General features: G+C 35.1%; 1 protein-coding gene across 3 annotated transcripts in view; it reads right to left on the bottom strand.

Annotated features, from left to right (window-relative positions):
- LOC137401090 (translin-associated protein X-like) overlaps positions 1–24048 on the bottom strand; it is a 31143-nt gene that overhangs the window by 5562 nt on the left and 1533 nt on the right. Inside the window, exons 1-6 of one of the 3 annotated variants that reach the window (XM_068087443.1) lie at positions 23987–24026; positions 18876–19013; positions 14068–14284; positions 13212–13342; positions 10101–10213; positions 3046–3202 (exon numbers count right to left, since the gene is read on the bottom strand). In XM_068087443.1, the coding sequence (XP_067943544.1) occupies positions 3046–3202; positions 10101–10213; positions 13212–13342; positions 14068–14284; positions 18876–18885 (628 nt within the window). In that variant the 5' untranslated portion in view covers positions 18886–19013; positions 23987–24026. Of the gene's footprint in view, positions 1–3045; positions 3203–10100; positions 10214–13211; positions 13343–14067; positions 14285–18875; positions 19014–23878; positions 23897–23986; positions 24027–24048 lie in introns of those variants that run through there. The other 2 variants (XM_068087445.1, XM_068087444.1) reach the window with 2 other exon arrangements.

Here is a 24048-nt window from a genome sequence, read left to right as displayed (position 1 = left end):
ATGAGTCTCAAACACTCCACACTGTTTATACTCAGCTACAGCAGTAATTGTATCAAATGTAATGAGTCTCAAACACTCCACACTGTTTATGCTCAGCTACAGTAGTAATTGTATCAAATGTAATGAGTCTCAAACAGTCCACACTGTTTATACTCAGCTACAGTAGTAATTGTATCAAATGTAATGAGTCTCAAACACTACACACTGTTTATACTCAGCTACAGTAGTAATTGTATCAAATGTAATGAGTCTCAAACACTCCACACTGTTTATACTCAGCTACAGTAGTAATTGTATCAAATGTAATGAGTCTCAAACACTCCACACTGTTTATACTCAGCTACAGTAGTAATTGTATCAAATGTAATGAGTCTCAAACAGTCCACACTGTTTATACTCAGCTACAGCAGTAATTGTATCAAATGTAATGAGTCTCAAACAGTCCACACTGTTTATGCTCAGCTACAGTAGTAATTGTATCAAATGTAATAAGTCTCAAACGGTCCACACTGTTTATACTCAGCTACAGTAGTAATTGTATCAAATGTAATGAGTCTCAAACAGTCCACACTGTTTATACTCAGCTACAGTAGTAATTGTATCAAATGTAATAAGTCTCAAACACTCTACACTGTTTATACTCAGCTACAGTAGTAATTGTATCAAATGTAATGAGTCTCAAACACTCCACACTGTTTATACTCAGCTACAGTAGTAATTGTATCAAATGTAATGAGTCTCAAACAGTCCACACTGTTTATACTCAGCTACAGTAGTAATTGTATCAAATGTAATGAGTCATAAACAGTCCACACTGTTTATACTCAGCTACAGTAGTAATTGTATCAAATGTAATGAGTCTCAAACACTCCACACTGTTTATACTCAGCTACAGCAGTAATTGTATCAAATGTAATGAGTCTCAAACAGTCCACACTGTTTATACTCAGCTACAGTAGTAATTGTATCAAATGTAATGAGTCTCAAACAGTCCACACTGTTTATGCTCAGCTACAGTAGTAATTGTATCAAATGTAATGAGTCTCAAACAGTCCACACTGTTTATACTCAGCTACAGTAGTAATTGTATCAAATGTAATGAGTCTCAAACAGTCCACACTGTTTATACTCAGCTACAGTAGTAATTGTATCAAATGTAATGAGTCTCAAACAGTCCACACTGTTTATACTCAGCTACAGTAGTAATTGTATCAAATGTAATGAGTCTCAAACACTCTACACTGTTTATACTCAGCTACAGTAGTAATTGTATCAAATGTAATGAGTCTCAAACACTCCACACTGTTTATACTCAGCTACAGTAGTAATTGTATCAAATGTAATGAGCCTCAAACAGTCCACACTGTTTATACTCAGCTACAGTAGTAATTGTATCAAATGTAATGAGTCTCAAACACTCCACACTGTTTATACTCAGCTACAGTAGTAATTGTATCAAATGTAATGAGTCTCAAACACTCTACACTGTTTATACTCAGCTACAGTAGTAATTGTATCAAATGTAATGAGTCTCAAACACTCTACACTGTTTATACTCAGCTACAGTAGTAATTGTATCAAATGTAATGAGTCTCAAACGCTCCACACTGTTTATGCTCAGCTACAGTAGTAATTGTATCAAATGTAATGAGTCTCAAACGGTCCACACTGTTTATACTCAGCTACAGTAGTAATTGTATCAAATGTAATGAGTCTCAAACAGTCCACACTGTTTATGCTCAGCTACAGTAGTAATTGTATCAAATGTAATGAGTCTCAAACAGTCCACACTGTTTATACTCAGCTACAGTAGTAATTGTATCAAATGTAATGAGTCTCAAACAGTCCACACTGTTTATACTCAGCTACAGTAGTAATTGTATCAAATGTAATAAGTCTCAAACGGTCCACACTGTTTATATTCAGCTACAGTAGTAATTGTATCAAATGTAATAAGTCTCAAACACTCCACACTGTTTATACTCAGCTACAGCAGTAATTGTATCAAATGTAATGAGTCTCAAACACTCCACACTGTTTATACTCAGCTACAGTAGTAATTGTATCAAATGTAATGAGTCTCAAACACTCTACACTGTTTATACTCAGCTACAGTAGTAATTGTATCAAATGTAATGAGTCTCAAACACTCCACACTGTTTATACTCAGCTACAGTAGTAATTGTATCAAATGTAATGAGTCTCAAACACTACACACTGTTTATACTCAGCTACAGTAGTAATTGTATCAAATGTAATGAGTCTCAAACACTCTACACTGTTTATACTCAGCTACAGTAGTAATTGTATCAAATGTAATGAGTCTCAAACACTCTACACTGTTTATACTCAGCTACAGTAGTAATTGTATCAAATGTAATGAGTCTCAAACACTCTACACTGTTTATACTCAGCTACAGTAGTAATTGTATCAAATGTAATGAGTCTCAAACACTCTACACTGTTTATACTCAGCTACAGTAGTAATTGTATCAAATGTAATGAGTCTCAAACACTCTACACTGTTTATACTCAGCTACAGTAGTAATTGTATCAAATGTAATGAGTCTCAAACACTCCACACTGTTTATGCTCAGCTACAGTAGTAATTGTATCAAATATAATGAGTCTCAAACAGTCCACACTGTTTATACTCAGCTACAGTAGTAATTGTATCAAATGTAATGAGTCTCAAACACTCTACACTGTTTATACTCAGCTACAGTAGTAATTGCATCAAATGTAATGAGTCTCAAACACTCCACACTGTTTATGTTCAGCTACAGTAGTAATTGTATTAAATGTGAGGCGCCAGCAGTGGAGTCTAGAAATTATTATAGTGGAGACAGGCCAGCATATGAATTACAAGTTTAGCATCAGCTACACTAGTAGTAGTTCAGTCATGGTGTCAGTTTCTAATCTATAAACAGATCTTAACCTTTACCAAACTGTTTCCTTGATCGACGCTGTATTCACCTCAAACCATGACATCACAATGAGTTCTAAGCAACACAAAGTCTAACAAAAAATAATAATAATAGTCACCAGTAAGGTCAGCGATTCCCAAAACAAAGTCCATTTGCGAAAGTCGCACAAAGCCAGCACTCTCTGAGGAGCCATTCATAACATGAGAAGAGAGATCAGGACACGGAGCCTCTGTTGGCGCTTGCGCAGACCTCTTCTCATTCAAAGAGGCCTCAGGCTATATCAGAACGAATGTTAATATAGAGCAATTATTTACAACATTTATACTTTAGTAAAAGATAAGCCCTAGATGGATCAGTATAACGTGATATAGAACTTAAATGGTTTTATTCTTACTAACTTCAAGGCAGACATACTGCGGCACTTTTTACAACAATTGTTGCGCAATAATTAAGCACAGTATAACTTCCTGTTTTCAATTTTTGCAAATTTGGATTTCCTTATCAAACGGCAATAGAATTGCATCATGCATAATCATTGGCCAAGGCATTCGTATCTAAATTCGGTGTTACATTGACGGTCATTAATAACGTGTTGATATTTCATTTCAATGTCAACGATGTTTTCGTCACTATGCTATGTGGAGGAAGCTGTACAGAACTTATTTAGTTAAATACTGTAGTACCAGAGAGCTCATCTAATAGAACTGTAGTACCAGAGGGCTCATCTAATAGAACTGTAGTACCAGAGGGCTCATCTAATAGAACTGTAGTACCAGAGAGCTCATCTAATAGAACTGTAGTACCAGAGGGCTCATCTAATAGAACTGTAGTACCAGAGGGCTCATCTAATAGAACTGTAGTACCAGAGGGCTCATCTAATAGAACTGTAGTACCAGAGGGCTCATCTAATAGAACCGTAGTACCAGAGGGCTCATCTAATAGAACCGTAGTACCAGAGGGCTCATCTAATAGAACTGTAGTACCAGAGGGCTCATCTAATAGAACTGTAGTACCAGAGGGCTCATCTAATAGAACTGTAGTACCAGAGGGCTCATCTAATAGAACTGTAGTACCAGAAGGCTCATCTAATAGAACTGTAGTACCAGAGGGCTCATCTAATAGAACCGTAGTACCAGAGGGCTCATCTAATAGAACTGTAGTACCAGAGGGCTCATCTAATAGAACTGTAGTACCAGAGGGCTCATCTAATAGAACTGTAGTACCAGAGAGCTCATCTAATAGAACTGTAGTACCAGAAGGCTCATCTAATAGAACTGTAGTACCAGAGGGCTCATCTAATAGAACTGTAGTACCAGAGGGCTCATCTAATAGAACTGTAGTACCAGAGGGCTCATCTAATAGAACTGTAGTACCAGAGGGTTCATCTAATAGAACTGTAGTACCAGAGGGCTCATCTAATAGAACTGTAGTACCAGAGGGCTCATCTAATAGAACTGTAGTACCAGAGGGCTCATCTAATAGAACTGTAGTACCAGAGGGCTCATCTAATAGAACTGTAGTACCAGAGGGCTCATCTAATAGAACTGTAGTACCAGAGGGCTCATCTAATAGAACTGTAGTACCAGAGGGCTCATCTAATAGAACTGTAGTACCAGAGGGCTCATCTAATAGAACTGTAGTACCAGAGGGCTCATCTAATAGAAATCTAGTGAAACAATCTAGTTGAACTACAATATTTATTATCTAGAGTTTAATTTAAACTAAATTTAATTTACTTTATTATTTTCATTACATTTACCCATTTAAGTCCAATTTCAAACAATTTAAAAAGGGATACAAAAGATCTTCTATCTAAAACGCTAAAAAATGAAAAAAGCTGCATTATATTTTACAATTTCTGTTACAAAAAACGCTAATTTCCAAAGTCCTCTGTGGATGAAGCATATGAAAGCACTATAAGTCATAATACTGTACTATAATATAATAAAAGACTAAGGTTAACTGATGTGTAAATTACGAGCAATATACAAACATTTTACAGAAGGTTTCGAACAACATTCCAGACCTGAATTTTAATTAAAATGGTCGATACACTAATCAATCTCGTTATCGCTATCAAATTCCTATTTTCATCTAATGCATAAACATAAGACAACTCCTAGACATAAGACAACGTCGACTCATCTCCTAACGTCGACTCATCTCCTAACATCAACTCATCTCCTAGTGTCGACTCATCTCCTAGCGTCGACCCAACTTCTAGCGTCGACTCAACTCCTAGCGTCGACTCAACTCCTAGCATCGACTCACCTCCTAACGTCGACTCAACTCCTAGCGTCGACTCAACGCCTAGCGTCAACTCAACTCCTAGCGTCGACTCAACTCCTAGCGTCGACTCATTTCTTAAAACTATCGGAAAAACTGAAGTACGGAGAATGAACCCTAATTGAAGGCATGTCTTGATCAGAGAATGCTAAGGTCTCTGGTACCCTTTACCATACATATAGTAAACTCTACTATATCTATGACCTTTATGCTCAGTAGAATTAAAGTTTCAGTTCAACGCAATGTTAATCTGGTAACCTTCATATTACCTAATGTAAGAGTAAATCCCAGAATGACTGATTTATACAAGTTACCTTAAAGTTAGTGTAATTTAGTGTTTTACTACATGCAGTGATTGGAGAGTGAGGTAAAAGTACTTCAGTAGCAAATATGCACATCTCCAAAAACCAACTGTCATGGTTGTAAACTTGTATTCTGGCATACATATGGATGACTCATTTGTCAAGGATGCAATTTTTTAAAGGGTTACAACCAACTTTAAATAAAACCACATTTTTCCTGAATTGTGCAATGATGCGCTATCCTATCACAAATCATCACAGCAGGATGTAAATAAAGCTTGCGTCAAGCAATGTTATGAAATGCCAAGATCCGTTTAATAACCAAGTCAAACAGTAGTCATGGAGAAATCAATAATTATAAAGTATATAATATATATATATATATATATATATCAGGGTTGACTTGGTTTAAACCGAGTGGTTTAAACCTTGTTTAAACCAGCCCGAAAAAACCAGCCCGATTTTTATGGTTTTTCCATTATTTTTTGTGAAAAACATAATATTTTAAGCTCCTAGTGGTTCATGTGCGGTAGAAATGCAATTATATGTAATTATCAGCTGTGGAAGTTATTTAGGACACAGCAGTAAATTGACGGCAGAGCTCAAGTTGAAACTACATGAAATCCTAGCACAACAATGAATTAGTGAATTTTATTTTCAATTGGTTTTATCAAGTGATATGATGATCTCTTTACTGATGAAATATAAAAACCATATGAAATATACTAAGCCAATCATCGTCTCTAATAATGAATGAATACTTTCTCAAGTCTGGCCAGTGAGAAAGGATTACTTATAATTAGAAATTAAAACAATAAGATCCTTTTGGACAAAAGCTTTAAGTTTGCAAACTAATATTTCATTTATTGGGCACAAGCAAAAGTAGTTGGATTGTTAGAATTCAGTTTATCAAGTTTGTTGTGTTTTGAAAAGTTTTGAAAGGGCAAGGTTTTAAGGCAAAACGAAATAGGTGTGCTGTCGTAATGCGAGGTCACGCAGATAAGCTTAAAGCTCACGTAGCAAAATGTCAAGCTGAAAACACCAATTTAGGCAGTGATGCTAATATTCAGGTGATAGAAGTTGAGTCATCTGCCATAGCTCCAAACACTAGCAATGCATCTGCATTATTGCTCTGCTCTACACTACCACACGACTAATCACTGGGATTAAAGTTCCTATTTATACATAGAGCTGTATGTAAAATATTCACTTTATGTGATAAGATTTCTGCTGTGTATTTCATTAATCATGTTTGATTTAAGACTCATTCTGAAATTTCCATGTTTTCTCTCTTTTTTCCCTAACAACTCCCACAGTACCATCATTAACAGATGATTCCACATGTGTATGTTCAATACTCAATCATGCAGCTATAGTAAGTGATGTTAATTAGACTTAAAATTGCAAAAACCTTGGTAAAATTATAAAAACCATAAAAACCTGTTTAAACCATAAAAACCGGTTTAAACCGAAAAAACCTGGTTTTTTCATAAAAACCATGGTTTTTTCCAACCCTGATATATATATATATATATACTTTATACTTATAAAATATAAGTATAAAGCGAACAAAAAATCAAACACAAAAAGCATATGAGAGACACCAATATGTAATATATAAACTAAAACTGTACAACATGATAATAAACAGTTACAATCCATCGGCACTACGCAGTTGGATAATTCAAATATGTAGAACAATTGCGAGTTAGGCCGATTGAGACACTATGAGCCAATTTTATGCAACAGAGTTGTTCCTAAACTTATAAATGTTATAAACTGTAATTTTATGTGAATATTCCTTACAGAAAATCTCTCAAACTTTACTTTTGAAAATAAAATACTATCGCTTTCCATTTCCAGGGTTAAGGTTTTTGCGAGAAGTAAATTTATTAGAGAGTGGTTTAGACCACCTAACCTGCGAACAACATGTCGGGTTCCAACGCCCAGAAAGGGTCATATTGGTTGAGAGAGAGAAGGCGCTCGACCTTAAATAGCTCTCCCTGCCAATTAACTCACAGTCTGTCTTTCAACTGACCACAGTTTAATAAAAGAACAAATGATTGTAGAACTTGAAAAATATAACATTATATAATATATAATATAACATATGTTTATTTACTGTGTGCAACATTTGTAGATGAATATGCCGCATTACGTATACAAATATTTTAAAAATTAATACTAGTGCTTTTCCTTCCAGGCTGAAAATTATTTGTAATAGAAAACGCATTATGTAATACGGTATTGTATCAAAACATAATTTTACATTTAAAAAATCAGCAAGTTGTAAAAATAGCTAAAATTGGGTTGGTCACATTTATACTAGAACAAATCAGTTAATAAATTACTGAATTTTACACAGCAAGCGATATACCAGATTTATCATTAATATCATAAATACACAAAGAGGTTTTTTAATGGTAAATAATACTTTGACATAAGTGAGCGATCACTCGAATATCAAATATGACATCTGCTTAGCTCACTACAAGTAGAAGCTGTGCATATTGTTTAGAGCATTGTTATAGAAACATTGGTTTTGTGATCTTGGCTGGACATGTCTGAGTCTAGTGATAAAAGAGCCTCGACTACTGGAGACAGCCAGTTGCACAAAGCAATTGAAGGTTGAATGTCAGCAGTCCAGTCATCACCAGTTGCCTTTTTTGAAAAATGAATCCCACCTGTTGTCTGCGGGCAAGGCTAATGTGATCACTAGGATACTTTGGAATATGGAGAGATTGGAGGTACCAGGAGGATACAGAATTACCCCAATCTATACCAAATGTATAAGGTTTAATGTCTTGATGTATATTTTCATTGCACCGGTAAGCTGGCTGGACATAATGTAACTCTTAACAATGACACGGAGTACCAGCACTGAGCAGGTGTTGAAAATCACTCAACACTATGAAAGTTCATTCTTTAAACTTCCAAACCTGCAGCATTAACAATGCCGACTCAATAGCTATTGTGGAAAAGAACACTATTGGTCATTTCCCAATTTGGCAAAAAATATATTTTTACCATGAAATGACGAACTCGCATTCAACTCAGCATGAAAGTGCATTTCATCACAGAGTGCCATCACTCATAACTAAGCAATGTTATTCAGAAGCAAGACTCATTCGAGTTAAGCATATTCATGGTCATTCGTAATCTACAGCGATGACAGATACAATGGCTAGTTTCTAGGAAAGCCATGAATCATACAAAAGCTCAGACCTACCTAAAAGCAATAAAACGCATATTTATGATAGGATATTTCATGGTTTAGCGTGTATTTCATTAGATATGAAATTGTACATTATCCAGGGTGTTACATTTAGGTATGTTACATAATAATCTCAATAAAAGCCTAAGAAAGGAGTTTTTATAGATGAGTTCCAAAGATAGGGGCGCGGCACAGAATTACACCTGTTGCATATTCAGGGTATCTATGATACTTGTACATTGATTGAGCCAACTCTGTCCTTTATTTATTTTAATATTATTAAAATTATAACTGGCTTTAAATGATTTTTACTGCTGCTGCTCATCTTATAACACTCCAAACACGTCTAAAAAAATATAGACCCACATTTTAATACCTTTAACGACTGTATCGAGAAAAGCATTTAAATGCATAATATGGATATTTCCAAAGATTCTTTAAAGCTCCCAGTTTCATATCAAAATGAAATAAATATGATAATAATACATGTACATGTATATAACAATTTTTCTATCCAATATGGATGAGATGGTCTGCTAGCCAGTTATTATTGTTGTGACTATGAGGCAGAATATGGAGACCAGTAGATGAATAGTCGCCCTCCCCGTCTGACCAACCAACTAATTAATCACAACTAATATACATCAGTGGTTAGACGCAGTCCTATGTCTTCACTTTACAATTAATTATCTTTGACACAGCAGTGTAGACAAGTAGTAGCGATAGATGGAGGGTGTGGAGGTCAAGAGAAGAAGAAATCAAAAAGAGACAATATCCCAAAGCCTTTCTTCCAACCATCTACCTGACTAGGAAACCTTCGCATCAGAAGCAACCTAGACGATCAGGAGCTCTGCAATGTTTCAGCATATCGCTATGTAACCTCCTTATCCATGTTTTAATCAAATATCTTTTACTGCTGTCTTCATTTCTTATCTTTCCATTTAAACTTTTACAAAATAGACTATCATGATTTAGCTAAATCAAAAAAACACTGAGTCAGAATGTCTCCGATGTGTGAGTTAGGACAATGAACTGGTGGCAGGCAAATTGGGATTGCGAAAAGTTAACAATATAATGTTATGACACAGTGGTTAATATTAACAATATAATGTTATGACACAGTGGTTAATGTTAACAACATAATTTTATGACACAGTGGTTAATGTTAACAATATAATGTTATGACACGGTGGTTAATGTTAACAATATAATGTTATGACACAGTGGTTAATGTTAACAATATAATGTTATGACACAGTGGTTAATGTTAAAACTATCAGATATAAAAACTATGCGTTATGAACCTTAATAGTGTTATCCTATCCATATTCGGTACCAAATTAGATCCCTACTAGAAAAGATGAGGAGTACCTGGAGGCTAGGGGCAATAAACTGAAGCTTTGACTGTACTTCCTCTATGGTTGGTAGAGATTGACCCTTGACATAAGTGTAGAAAGTATACGCCTCTATGAACTCTTGAATACCTGCAGAAGTTAGCTTTATGAAACGGGATGTCAAATTATAAAAGGAGAAAGTTTGAAAAATTGATGAGAAAGTAATTCAGTAAAAAAGCTATACAGCTATATATAGTTATATGGCTGTATATAGTTATATGGCTATATATAGTTATATGGCTATATATAGTTATATGGCTGCATATAGTTATATGGCTATATATAGTTATATGGCTGCATATAGTTATATGGCTATATATAGTTATATGGCTATATATAGTTATATGGCTATATATAGTTATATGGCTATATATAGCTATATGGCTGTATATAGTTATATGGCTATATATATAGCAATATGGCTATAGATAGTTATATGGCTATATATAGTTATGTGGCGGTATATAGTTATATAGATATATATAGTTTGATGGCTATATATAGTTTGATGGCTATATATAGTTTGATGGCTATATATAGTTACATGGCTATATATAGTTATATGGCTATATATAGTTATATGGCTGTATATAGTTATATAGTCAAAGAGCTAACATGAAGATGTACAAATGATTGGAAGTTGAGTTTTAACCAGAACAAAGAAGTTAATATGTGATAGAGACAACGAGGTAGGGTGCTTATTCATACATATACAGAATATCGATAAACTTCTGGTAAAAGCAGAACAAACTACTGCAGGCATCCCTCATCTATAATTATAAATTACAGGCCTACTAAAGTATTCGTATTCCGATAAATGTAAATAATAGGACTACAGAAGTAAAGTACTAAATACTAATGCACTGAATACTTGACTTCATGAAAATATACATCAACATACTCTACTGCAGGTATTGCTATGATGTGTATTATGTGTGTTTAATATAAATACTAGAATCTGAGTATCATACTTACTAACAGGTAAGTCAGACAGAATATAGCATCGATACATTTTGACTAACATTTGCACATGATACCGCATATACTACTGTCTGCACATCATATACACTACTGTCTGTACATTATATATACTACTGTCTGTACATAATATACACTACTGTCTGTACACCATATACACTACTGTCTGTACATTATATATACTACTGTCTGTACATCATATATACTACTGTCTGTACATAATGTATACTACTGTCTGTACATTATATATACTACTGTCTGTACATAATATATACTACTGTCTGTACATAATGTATACTACTGTCTGTACATCATATATACTACTGTCTGTACATAATATACACTACTGTCTGTACATCATATATACTACTGTCTGTACATTATATATACTACTGTCTGTACATTATATACACTACTGTCTGTACATTATATATACTACTGTCTGTACATCATATATACTACTGTCTGTACATAATGTATACTACTGTCTGTACATTATATATACTACTGTCTGTACATTATATATACTACTGTCTGTACATTATATATACTACTGTCTGTACATCATATATACTACTGTCTGTACATAATGTATACTACTGTCTGTACATTATATATACTACTGTCTGTACATTATATATACTACTGTCTGTACATTATATATACTACTGTCTGTACATTATATATACTACTGTCTGTACATTATATATACTACTGTTTGTACATTATATATACATACTACTGTCTGTACATCATATATACTACTGTCTGTACATCATATATACTACTGTCTGCAGATCATATATACTACTGTCTGTACATTATATATATATACTACTGTCTGTACATTATATATACTACTGTCTGTACATCATATATACTACTGTCTGTACATCATATATACTACTGTCTGTACATCATATACACTACTGTCTGCAGATCATATATACTACTGCCTGTACATCATATACACTACTGTCTGTACAGCATATATACTACTGCCTGTACATCATATATACTACTGTCTGTACATCATATATACTACTGCCTGTACATCATATATACTACTGTCTGTACATCATATATACTACTGTCTGTACATCATATATACTACTGCCTGTACATCATATATACTACTGCATGTACATCATATATACTACTGTCTGTACATCATATATACTACTGTCTGCACATCATATACACTACTGTCTGTACATTATATATATATATACTACTGTCTGTACACCATATATACTACTGTCTGTACATCATATACACTACTGTCTGTACACCATATATACTACTGTCTGCACATCATATACACTACTGTCTGTACATTATATATATATACTACTGTCTGTACACCATATATACTACTGCCTGTACATCATATATACTACTGCATGTACATCATATATACTACTGTCTGTACATCATATATACTACTGTCTGTACATTATATATACTACTGTCTGTACAGCATATATACTACTGTCTGTACATCATATATACTACTGTCTGTACATCATATATACTACTGCCTGTACATCATATACACTACTGTCTGTACATCATATATACTACTGTCTGTACATTATATATACTACTGTCTGTACATCATATATACTACTGTCTGTACACCATATATACTACTGTCTGTACATCATATACACTACTGTCTGTACATTATATATATATACTACTGCCTGTACATCATATATACTACTGTCTGTACATCATATATACTACTGCCTGTACATCATATACACTACTGTCTGTACATCATATATACTACTGTCTGTACATCATATATACTACTGCCTGTACATCATATATACTACTGCATGTACATCATATATACTACTGTCTGTACATCATATATACTACTGCCTGTACATCATATATACTACTGTCTGTACAGCATATATACATAATATACATACTACTGGCCGCACATCATATACACTACTGTCTGTACATCATATATACTACTGCCTGTACATCATATATACTACTGTCTGTACACTATATATACTAGTCTGTACAGCATGCATACATAATATACATACTACTGCCTGTACAACATAGTATCTATATATTATATATATACCAGCAGTGATGGCCCTCGAATACTTGTACTGGTCTACACTCTTCAGCTCCACAGCCATCTTAGCCAAGTTCACTCTGATGCATTTATCTATCATGAGCTCAGTTTCTGCTAGCAGCTGCTCCTTATCTCCCCTAAAAAGCATCACCACTAATAATACTGTAAAATAATCTCAGCCCTAAAGGACTAACATTAAAAACAATAAATCGAAATTTGCTTGTCACCATCAGAAACACATGGTTCTCATGTTGTGAACGAAATATATTTCATCAACATAATCTATTTCCTTGTATTACTCGCTAGTAAATGCATGAGCTGAACTCTATGAAGTCACATACATGTATATCTAGTTATTGCGCTATATTCTCATGCTAAGAGTGTGATTCATTGCGTGGCAAAGGGCCACTTTCGAACAATACTAACAATTATCCTTCATTTATCCTTACCCAATACATCTATAGTTACCAATACATCTATGGTTACCCAATACATCTATGCTTACCAATACATCTATGCTTACCCAATACATCTATCCTTACCCAACACAACTATGCTTACCCAATACATCTATGGTTACCCAACACAACTATGTTTACCCAATACATCTATAGTTACCAATACATCTATGGTTACCCAATACATCTATGGTTACCCAATACATCTATAGTTACCGAATACATCTATAGTTACCCAACACAATTATGTTTACCCAATACATCTATGGTTACCCAACACAACTATGTTTACCCAATACATCTATGGTTACCAATACATCTATGCTTACCCAATACATCTATAGTTACCCAACACAACTATGTTTACCCAATACATCTATGGTTACCAATACATCTATGCTTACCCAATACATCTATGCAGATGAAAAATAATTCTTTTAGAGTCTATCGTTGTATCGCGACTTATTTTAACTAATGCTTCATGTTTGTCATGCTTTTCATCAAGGAGTGTTTTGTAGCCTAGGAATGCCTGGATGACAGGGGAGTCAGCAAAAGTCGTAGAGGATTCACTAGATTTGGGGCCAGACTTCCTCCCATGCCCTCTCCGATTTCCTCCCTTGCCTGTAAGAGAACATCAAAAATTACTTTAAACAAAATGTAGTGGAAGAAAAAATGCTTGAAGAAAAATATAATATATGAATAAAAATGGAGATTTGATTTCACATCATAATTATTAGATTTCCCCAGGATATGACAAGAAAAATGAAATACAGTCAAACATGGATAACTCGTCCACGGATAGCTCGAACACATGGTTAATTCGAACATTTCCTTTGGTCCGTTCCCACGTAATGATAAATTGCTATAGATAACTCGAACTCAACACTGTTAATTCGAACTGTTTTTTTGCCCAACAGCTACCGAAACGGTTGTTTTCGCTTTAGAAAATCACTTTATTCAAAGCCATAGAGGTAAACTTCATCTTTTCGTAATTCATAAGCGTCGTTATTACCACCATCGGCAAAATATTTTTGTCAACGACTTTTCTAAAAGTTTGGTGAAATTTGATTTATACTGCGATACGATGAATAGCACGGGCTAGCCGGGTCACGCGCGCAAGAATTTTCGCCACGCACATACAAAACAAAAATCGCATGTTGTTTTGTATGTGCGTGGCGAAAATCCTTGAGTGCGTGACTCGGCTAGCCCGTGATGAATAGTTTTCCGACGTTGATTCCATGTTGAATCAACGTCGGAATGCTGAATGTTTAAAACGTCTTAAAAAATGTTGTAATTAAACGTATACGTTGTCTGAGCTACAAAAAACTATTCATCGCTTGACCTAAACACAGAATACGTGTGTACATTCAATAAGTATCTATTAAAAAAGCGTGAGTGATATAGAATGTACCGTAAAACCTCGTAAAATTTCTAATTGAACTGCCTCGGAGTGTTGCTCTTAACGAATCCCAGGTAAAGTAAGGTAATCTGCATAAACTTCAAGAAAAAGCGGCAAAATTGATCGTGGGTAAAACCCCAAAAGAAAAAAATGTCTTTTCTTTTGAGCATTTCAACAACGATCAAGTTTTGCCAATGTCAATCTGAAAAACGTCCTGGCAATAACATCACCTCAAACAACAAACCAATCTCAAGTGATAGAAAAATCTCTATACTTTTTCATGAAAACGTTTTAAACTTTACATTAGAAGCATTTAATTTGAAACAAGCCATTTGTGCTTTTGATTTATATTATAGTTTGTATATGTACATGTATCTACTAATAAATAAGTAAATATATGGACTTGTGACAGTGCTCTGATAACTTGAATGCTCTGATAATTCAAACACTTTCGCTCGGGATCTTGAAGTTCGAGTTATCCATGTTTGACTGTACACCGTTTTAATTTGGTCATTCAATATACAGTCAAACCTTAGCGTACGGCATCCATTCAAACATTTGCTTCGATAGTTAAAACCATCACATGGAACAAATCTTCAAATATGAATACATCATACTTCATTTGATTCGTTCTGTAGTTCAAAGAATAACAACTCAGAAACCTAGTGATAAATACTCCATGTAATCAAATATAGTACTAAAGCAAATGAATAATAAAAAACAAAATATACAAAGTATATCATCATATACAAAGTATTGACTAATGAAAGAGGTGTTTAATGTCACTTAGTTTATACATTAGAAACAATGCCTTGAGAGAAGGCAGAGGTGATGGTAGGGATACAGACAATGGTCTGAGAGTAGGCAGATGTGATGGTAGGGGTACAGATAATGGCCTGAGAGTAGGCAGATGTGATGGTGGGGATACAGAAAATGGTCTGAGAGTAGGCAGATGTGATGGTAGGGGTACAGATAATGGCCTGAGAGTAGGCAGATGTGATGGTGGGATACAGAAAATGGTCTGAGAGTAGGCAGATGTGATGGTAGGGATACAGATAATGGTCTGAGAGTAGACAGGGGTGGTGGTAGGGATACAGATAATGGTCTGAGAATAGGCAGATGTGATGGTAGGGATACAGATAATGGCTTGAGAGAAGGCAGATATGATGGTGGGGATACAGATAATGGCCTGAGAGTAGGCAGATGTGATGGTAGGGATACAGATAATGGTCTGAGAATAGGCAGATGTGATGGTGGGGATACAGATAATGGCTTGAGAGAAGGCAGATATGATGGTGGGGATACAAATAATGGCCTAAGAGTAGGCAGATGTGATGGTAGGGATACAGATAATGGCTTGAGAGTAGGCATATGTGATGGTGGGGATACAGATAATGGTCTGAGAATAGGCAGAGGTGATGGTAGGGATACAGATAATGGCCTGAGAGTTGGCAGAGGTGGTGGCAGGGATACAGGTAATGGCTTGAGAGAAGGCAGATGTGATGGTGGGGATACAGATAATGGTCTGAGAGTAGGCAGATGTGATGGTGGGGATACAAATAATGGCTTGAGAGAAGGCAGATGTGATGGTGGGGATACTGATAATGGTCTGAGAGTAGGCAGATGTGATGGTGGGGATACAGATAATGGCTTGAGAGAAGGCAGATGTGATGGTGGGGATACAGATAATGGTCTGAGAGTAGGCAGATGTGATGGTGGGGATACAGATAATGGCCTGAGAGTAGACAGATGTGATGGTGGGGATACAGGTAATGACTTGAGAGTAGGCAGAGGTGATGATAGAGATACAGGCAATGGGCTGAAAATAGGCAGAGGTGGTGGTAGGGATACAGATAATGACTTGAGAGTAGGCAGAGGTGACGATAGAGATACAGGCAATGGGCTGAGAGTAGGCAGAGGTGGTGGTAGGGATTCAGATGACTTGAGAGTAGGCAGAGGTGACGATAGAGATACAGGCAATGGGCTGAGAGTAGGCAGAGGTGATGATAGAGATACAGGCAATGGGCTGAGAATAGGCAGAGGTGGTGGTAGGGATTCAGATAATGACTTGAGAGTAGGCAGAGGTGACGATAGAGATACAGGCAATGGGCTGAGACTAGACAGAGGTGATGATAGAGATACAGGCAATGGCCTGAGAGTAGGCAGATGTGATGATAGAGATACAGGCAATGGGCTGAGAGTTGCTGAGATCAATTTGTCTGGGATGCAGATTCTTCATTCCAAGATTTTCATAGCTATAGCCGGACAAACTGAACGACACACACAAACTTTGAGGTTTATATATATATACATGTATATACTAGCTGTACTACTCGGCATTGCCCGGGTGATAAAAGTCTTTGGACAGAAAATTGTATTTAACATATAACGACATTTGCCATTCTAACGTTCAAACTACATATCATAAGAGAAGTGTTTTGTGTAGTTGAAATAAATTAAAAGAGAAAATAAAAACAACTGTAAAGGTTTTCAAAGTTTGTCAAACCACTGTAACTTTCAAACCTCATATCATGAAAAAAAGGTTTTGTGCAAAACAACTAAATTAAAAATAAACGAAATAACTGTAAAGGTTTTCAGATGTCTGTAAGTTTAAAATTTCATAACTTGAAAGAAGTGTTTCGTTGCAATAAATTAAAAGAAAAAATAAAATGTAAAGCCGTTTAAATGTAAAATCATTAGCACGTATTGGTTCATTCTGCAAGTAATTTCGTTACGATTACAATCGAAAATCATTTGGTATACAATTATGATTTCAGTCCATTTCAGTGTTGGCATGCAAAAATATCATAGGCTATAGACGTACATAGAGCGGTATAGAAATATCGTCAGCTATAGACGTACATAGAGCGGTATAGAAATATCGTAGGCTATAGACGTACATAGAGTGGTATAGAAATATCGTAGGCTATAGACGTACACAGAGCGGTATAGAAATATCGTAGGCTATAGACGTACATAGAGTGGTATAGAAATATCGTAAACTATAGACGTACATAGAGTGGTATAGAAATATCGTAAACTATAGACGTACATAGAGTGGTATAGAAATATCGTAAACTATAGACGTACATAGAGTGGTATAGAAATATCGTAGGCTATAGACGTACATAGAGTGATATAGAAGCCTATAATCATTATCTAATGCAATCACCTCCTGAGAAAAATCATCATCATTAAAAATAGTAGCAAAATACTGTTAACCTTAGTAACTATAGGTACCTACAATGACTTTAGTGCATTTTGTGGTTATGATCTGCAAGATAGTATAACATTACAATGTAGGCTACTACGCAGAGAGTTCTTACCTACGTGACAGATGTGTATCATAAATGCTGAATCTACCCTAAATAAATTTAATTTACTAACCACATACATGAAGAAAGTTTTAGTATGTATTTTAGAGTAAACTTCAAACTTTTAACAAAAAATTTTATCCTTTATCCATTTGCAAATAGCTTTTATTATAATGATTGCCGGATATACCTGATAACGGATACCTCGTCATGGCGAGTTCAGCGACGTGTATCTTTTAATAACTTGTATGATCAGTGCACAAATTGCCAAATTTTAAATTCGAGATAAATTATTGTTGATATCATGGGGCGGAACAAATTTGCCTTAACGAAAAAAGACGAATAAGCATCGTGTTGCATATACCTAGCTTTAAGATTTTAATAGCCACAACTGAACAAACACATTCACAGATACACAAATACACAAACAAACTTTGAGAAATATATAGATAGATATTACTTAATTTTGCACAATTAATAGCATGTGTACTACAGTTACCTCCTCCCATAATCTCTAACCAAAGAAACAGTGATGTGCTTCTAGCATGCAGCAACTAAACAAACCAGTCTGATTGGTCAGTAATTGGTATGCCTTATCCGATCGACGATAGCTATCTTCTACATCGTTAGCTCTTTTCTAAGTAATAAAATCAACAATGATGAAAATATATACAAATATCTATTAAAATTTTGAGAGTTTGAATTGACAAAGGATAAAAAAATTGGGCAAGAACTAGCAATATATCATTGCTATCTAGCGACAATCAGGAAGTTTATGTACACCGGACAATATGTGAGCATCTTCAGAAATTATCCACCCATTGTATGTGGCAGATAACTTCAGTTACATTCATCATTTTTGTCCATTATCGACAGTATTCGTCCTTACTTACGCGTTTAAGAATGTGGCTTTGCAATTAATACATGAGTGATCATGCATTGTAGCAACAAACAAACAATTATATAATAACTAATTAGCATGATGATATGCTGGCAGACACTGGCAAAAGTAAGCATCTGATTCCTAGTTACTTCACCATCTTTTACCATCTACACTATAAACTGCTCCACTGGCTAAAAATACAATTGATTGCATCAAAAAAGTGTAATATACTATATCAATGATATGTAATAAAACCTGTTATTATAAATGTCTACCTTTATTGTGTTATGTAACATATTTAACTTATTTAAGTAATGTTAAAGATCAAATTTTACCACAATTTTAATTAAAGATGCATACCCTGTTTAGGTAATGTATGTTGATGATATATCATAAACATTTTTCTTTTGAAATCACAAAAGAAATGCATGCTCTCGGCACCATGAGGAAAACGCTATGTATAAAATTCAATTACAAGGTAGTTGACTTTATAATTCTTATAATTGACTATAAAAATTCAAGAATTTCAGCCCAGTTTTAGCCAATCATCATGAAAACGATGGCAGAGCAAAACGGGATGAATTTTATAGCAAAATCTCTATACGTAATCCTTTTACTCTGAACAAAACCAAGTTTTTAATAGGCTAATATAAGCATGCGTATGTGTGAAGATTTTGGAAGACAAAATATGAACACGGAGTAAGGAACTTCATAATAGGATTGGAGCAAGGGTTCTGAGAAAATAGCAAAAAAGAGTCGAAGAATGATTCTTGTTGAACAAATGTACAAAGCCAAAAGAACATACTCACCATATTCGATTCGATATCCATTCAGCAAAGTGATTAAAAAGGTTTATCAAGATAACTAATATTCATTCTAAAGTTTATATGTATCTTAAGTACAACAAGCAAACAATTTCCAGCCTGAATATTTAGTATATTTACTTACTAATATTTGCCTATTTGAACTGATAATATTCATATTGCGTGTGGCCCAAGTCTTAAAAGCATAAAACAACAACCGTAGATGTTACAATATGAACAAAACAACAAAGATAATGTAAAGGACCAACTGCAATAGCCTGTATAACCAGCATATACCCATGCTCATGTATATTTAGCTTTGTATTGACAAAGCTCCAACGCATGTTTGAGAAAGTGGGATGTGGATTCGAGATGTGGGCAAAGTTTTTTCCCTTGAGCCAAATTTCAAAGTTGCAAAACTTTTGGGAGCCGCATAACATGTGTATTACAGCATAACATTTCATACTGATAATACAAGCTTGGTAGTGGTAGACTACTTTTACAATAGCATTGAATGATGTTGAAGTGAGCCTAAAGAGCTTTGTATAACTTAAAGTTGAGTGAGATTTGTAGAATTGTTTATGGCTGCTACTACTGTCGGGCTCTCTACTGCAGCATGCTATTCTTAGAAGCTGACACAAATGATCTCGAGTCAAAGTGGATTTCAACTTGCTCTTGATATTATTCATGTATGAAAATGCTGATTCACATATATACGTGTATGTAGCAGCAAACACGGCGTACAAGCATCTTCCTAGTTGAGCAAGCTGTGGATATTCAGCCTTTGTTGAAGCTTTCAAGTAGAAGCCCTCCTCAATTTAATCTATATCTGTACCTTTGAGGTCACACAACTCCAGTTGCAGAGGTGAGGCATGAACACTCTTCAATGGCAACTGATTAACCCACTCTCCATTAGGCTTTGCCTTCTGAGGTGCTTTTATGAATTGTATGATGTGTTTCAAAAAGTGAAACTGACTAAATTGATTGTTAAACTTTTGTTGAAGCGTTTCTATAAAGTGAGTGTAATCAGCTGTACAAGAGGCCATTTGTTCATCCTCATCTAAAAATGCTTTTAGAGTAGGAAAGTGAAGCATATCACCTTACAAATCCACTAGAAACAATTCCAACTTATGGAAGAAGGCTTAGACAGCTGGTAGTGTATCAATGATAGTCTTGTTCGTCCCTTGAAGCTTGAGGTTCAGATCATTCAAATGGCCACAGATGTCAACAAGGAAGGCGAGGTCACTCATATCTTTAGAACAGCTCATCATCTCTTGAAACTGTCTTGCAATCAGGCTTGTGCATGTATTTAAAATGAGGTTAGCTCCTGACGATTACTACACAACCTTGACAGAACATTTCCATTACTTAGCCATCTAATGTTATTTTAAGTTAGCAAATCTTCACTAATGGCATCGCTTTCTTTGAGAAACTTTCTTAAGTTTATGTGTCTGAGAGCTGATTGACTTCTGAAGAGGTTGATCATCTTCATAGCCTTACACATTAGTTGTTGAAAGTGATCATTTAGTTTTCCACATAAAACAGTTTGGTGGATGATGCATTGGAATGCTAGCATTGATGGCATATCCTTCTTCAATCTAGCTATGACACCTTGCTCTCTTCCAACCATGGTTGGAGTGCCATCTGTTGTTACAGATATGCATTTGTGGAGAGTTATCTTCATGTTATCAAGTCCTTTAATGAGGGCATCATAGATAGCCTGGCCATTGGTTTCTCCTTCTAATTCAACCAAATTAAGAAGCCCCTCCTTTCTTTACCACCAAAGAATATGTAACACAGGGTATAGGACTAAAGAATTTTACTATGCTTTATAAAGGAACATGCTGATGCTTTATAAAGAAGTATGTAGTATAAATGTGTGGGTTAGTATTTTGGAAACAAATATCACAAAATAGATGCATATTTTTCTACTTGGGCTTATGTTCTCTCTTTACTCTCTTTTAAAATGCACTTGTATGATTTCAGCTTGCAACTGCATGGTAAAATGACATTACCAGTTGTGAGTGTACACACAGTAGCCTACGTACCTTACAGAAACTGCTAATTGAACTAAACTCATTATATCAGTAGATTCATCAATAGCGATTGGAAAGTAATCTTCCTGGTCTATATGGTTTAGCTAAGTCATACTGAGATAATCATAAATGCTTTTAATTCTACCAGTAGCAGTTTTCTTAGAAAGTGGTATTGCCTTGACTATACCAATCACATCACGCTTATCTAGAAAAAGTAGTTCAATAGCCTCAACCATGCATTATTTTCAATCTCTGCATGAGCATAGGGAAGCATTGCTTTTGCTGAAATCTTTGACACTCGTAGAGGAGCTTCTGTAGCATGTTTATCAGCAGCTATAAAAGAAGCTAGCATATTTTTTTTTTAATTTAGTGATTTCTGAAGTTTATCTAACTTTTGATGTCTAGCTACAGATCCCAGTAAAAATGTAGTAGTAAACTCCCTGTGTTTTGTCTCATGATGTCGTTTGATGTTCGTCTTCTTGTTAGCGGAGACCGTTTCCTGGCACAATAGACATTGCGGTTTGCCATGCCTAAAGATGAACGCATATTCCAGGGTCCACTCATCTTGGAATTATCTTGTAGATTCGTTTCTATTTCATTTACTTTGTGAAGTTCCCATTGTAACTCTAGAAATGGTTTGTTTTGTTAAAGATGTCATTGCTGATCTCACTGCATTAATTGGCTTATTTGCAAATGGCATGTTCAACTAAGGCACAGCATCTTATATAAGCCAGCATTATGAAATCATGATGAAATGACTTTCAGATGAACATTTTTAGAGCATTCTAATTTTGTCCTCATTAGGTCAGCAACAGACGTTATTACATCGGAAAACCTACACGTGCATGATGCCATGAACTATGACTTATGATGCATGTGTAGGCTATATATAATGCAGTAATAGTGCACATTTAAATAAGCCTAATATGTCACAATGCATGTAGTTTTGTACAGTATATTATAAAGATATTTATATATACGTCAAAAAAATTTGAATTTTCACAGAGTTGAAAGAGCCGCAACAAAATTTGCAAAGAGCTGCATGCGGCTTTAGAGCCGCACTTTGCCCAGCTGTTTTAGATGAATTCAACCACGTAGCAACATTGCTAGTCTTTCTCACACAGAGTTACAAAAACATCATTCACAACAACTAAGTAAATGTTAAAGCTGAAGTGCACCAGTAGGCTAGATCATAATATCAAACAAATCTTTGCAATACCTTTAAAATACCATTACAGAATCACTGCTTCATAGCTTTTACTGAAACAAAGTTGCTTCGCTTAAATTAAACCTCTTCTTCGTTAGTACGCACTAAAGTAAAAACAAGAAGTGCGTCTCAGATAATTTTAGCCCTTAACCAGCATTTGTATATCAAAATTGTTGCCTCATGCAACTAGGAGAAAAAACAAAAGAGTATCATAATTTATAATGTGTTATACTGTTCTAGGTTATTGTTGGTTAATTGTAAATTAGCTGTGTTATGTACATGTGTTAGCTGTGATTTGCTAGCTTGGTTTTAGTTCACGAACTGCTCCGGGTAGGAAGCTGTTGTGATATACCAATGATATACAGCCCCACCATATCATATATATGAGCTGTATATCATATATCAATGATATACAGCCCCCAGGGCTGTATATCATTACAGGGGGCTGTATATCATTGGATATATCCCCATATATATGGGGATATATATGGCTGTATATCATTGGACATACCGATGTTTTTGCGTACATCGTTGGTGGATTTGTTTATGCGAGCCAAAATTGCCATAACATACTTTACGTAAGCTGTATGAGTAGCTTCCCAATAACATCTGTAATACATAAAAACGAAAGTTATATCTAAGGAGACCGTGGCAGCTAATAATTGCGAATTAATAGTTCACCTTGGCTTGTTTTCAAACGCTGTGCTAAATAGTCACGACCCTGACCTATAAATTTAGCACAA

This window comes from Watersipora subatra, chromosome 7, assembly GCF_963576615.1.
Source record: "Watersipora subatra chromosome 7, tzWatSuba1.1, whole genome shotgun sequence".
In the NCBI taxonomy this organism is placed as follows: domain Eukaryota; kingdom Metazoa; phylum Bryozoa; class Gymnolaemata; order Cheilostomatida; family Watersiporidae; genus Watersipora; species Watersipora subatra.
The sequence above is the reverse complement of the archived record's forward strand: the minus strand, read 5'-3'. Positions and strand labels throughout refer to the sequence as shown.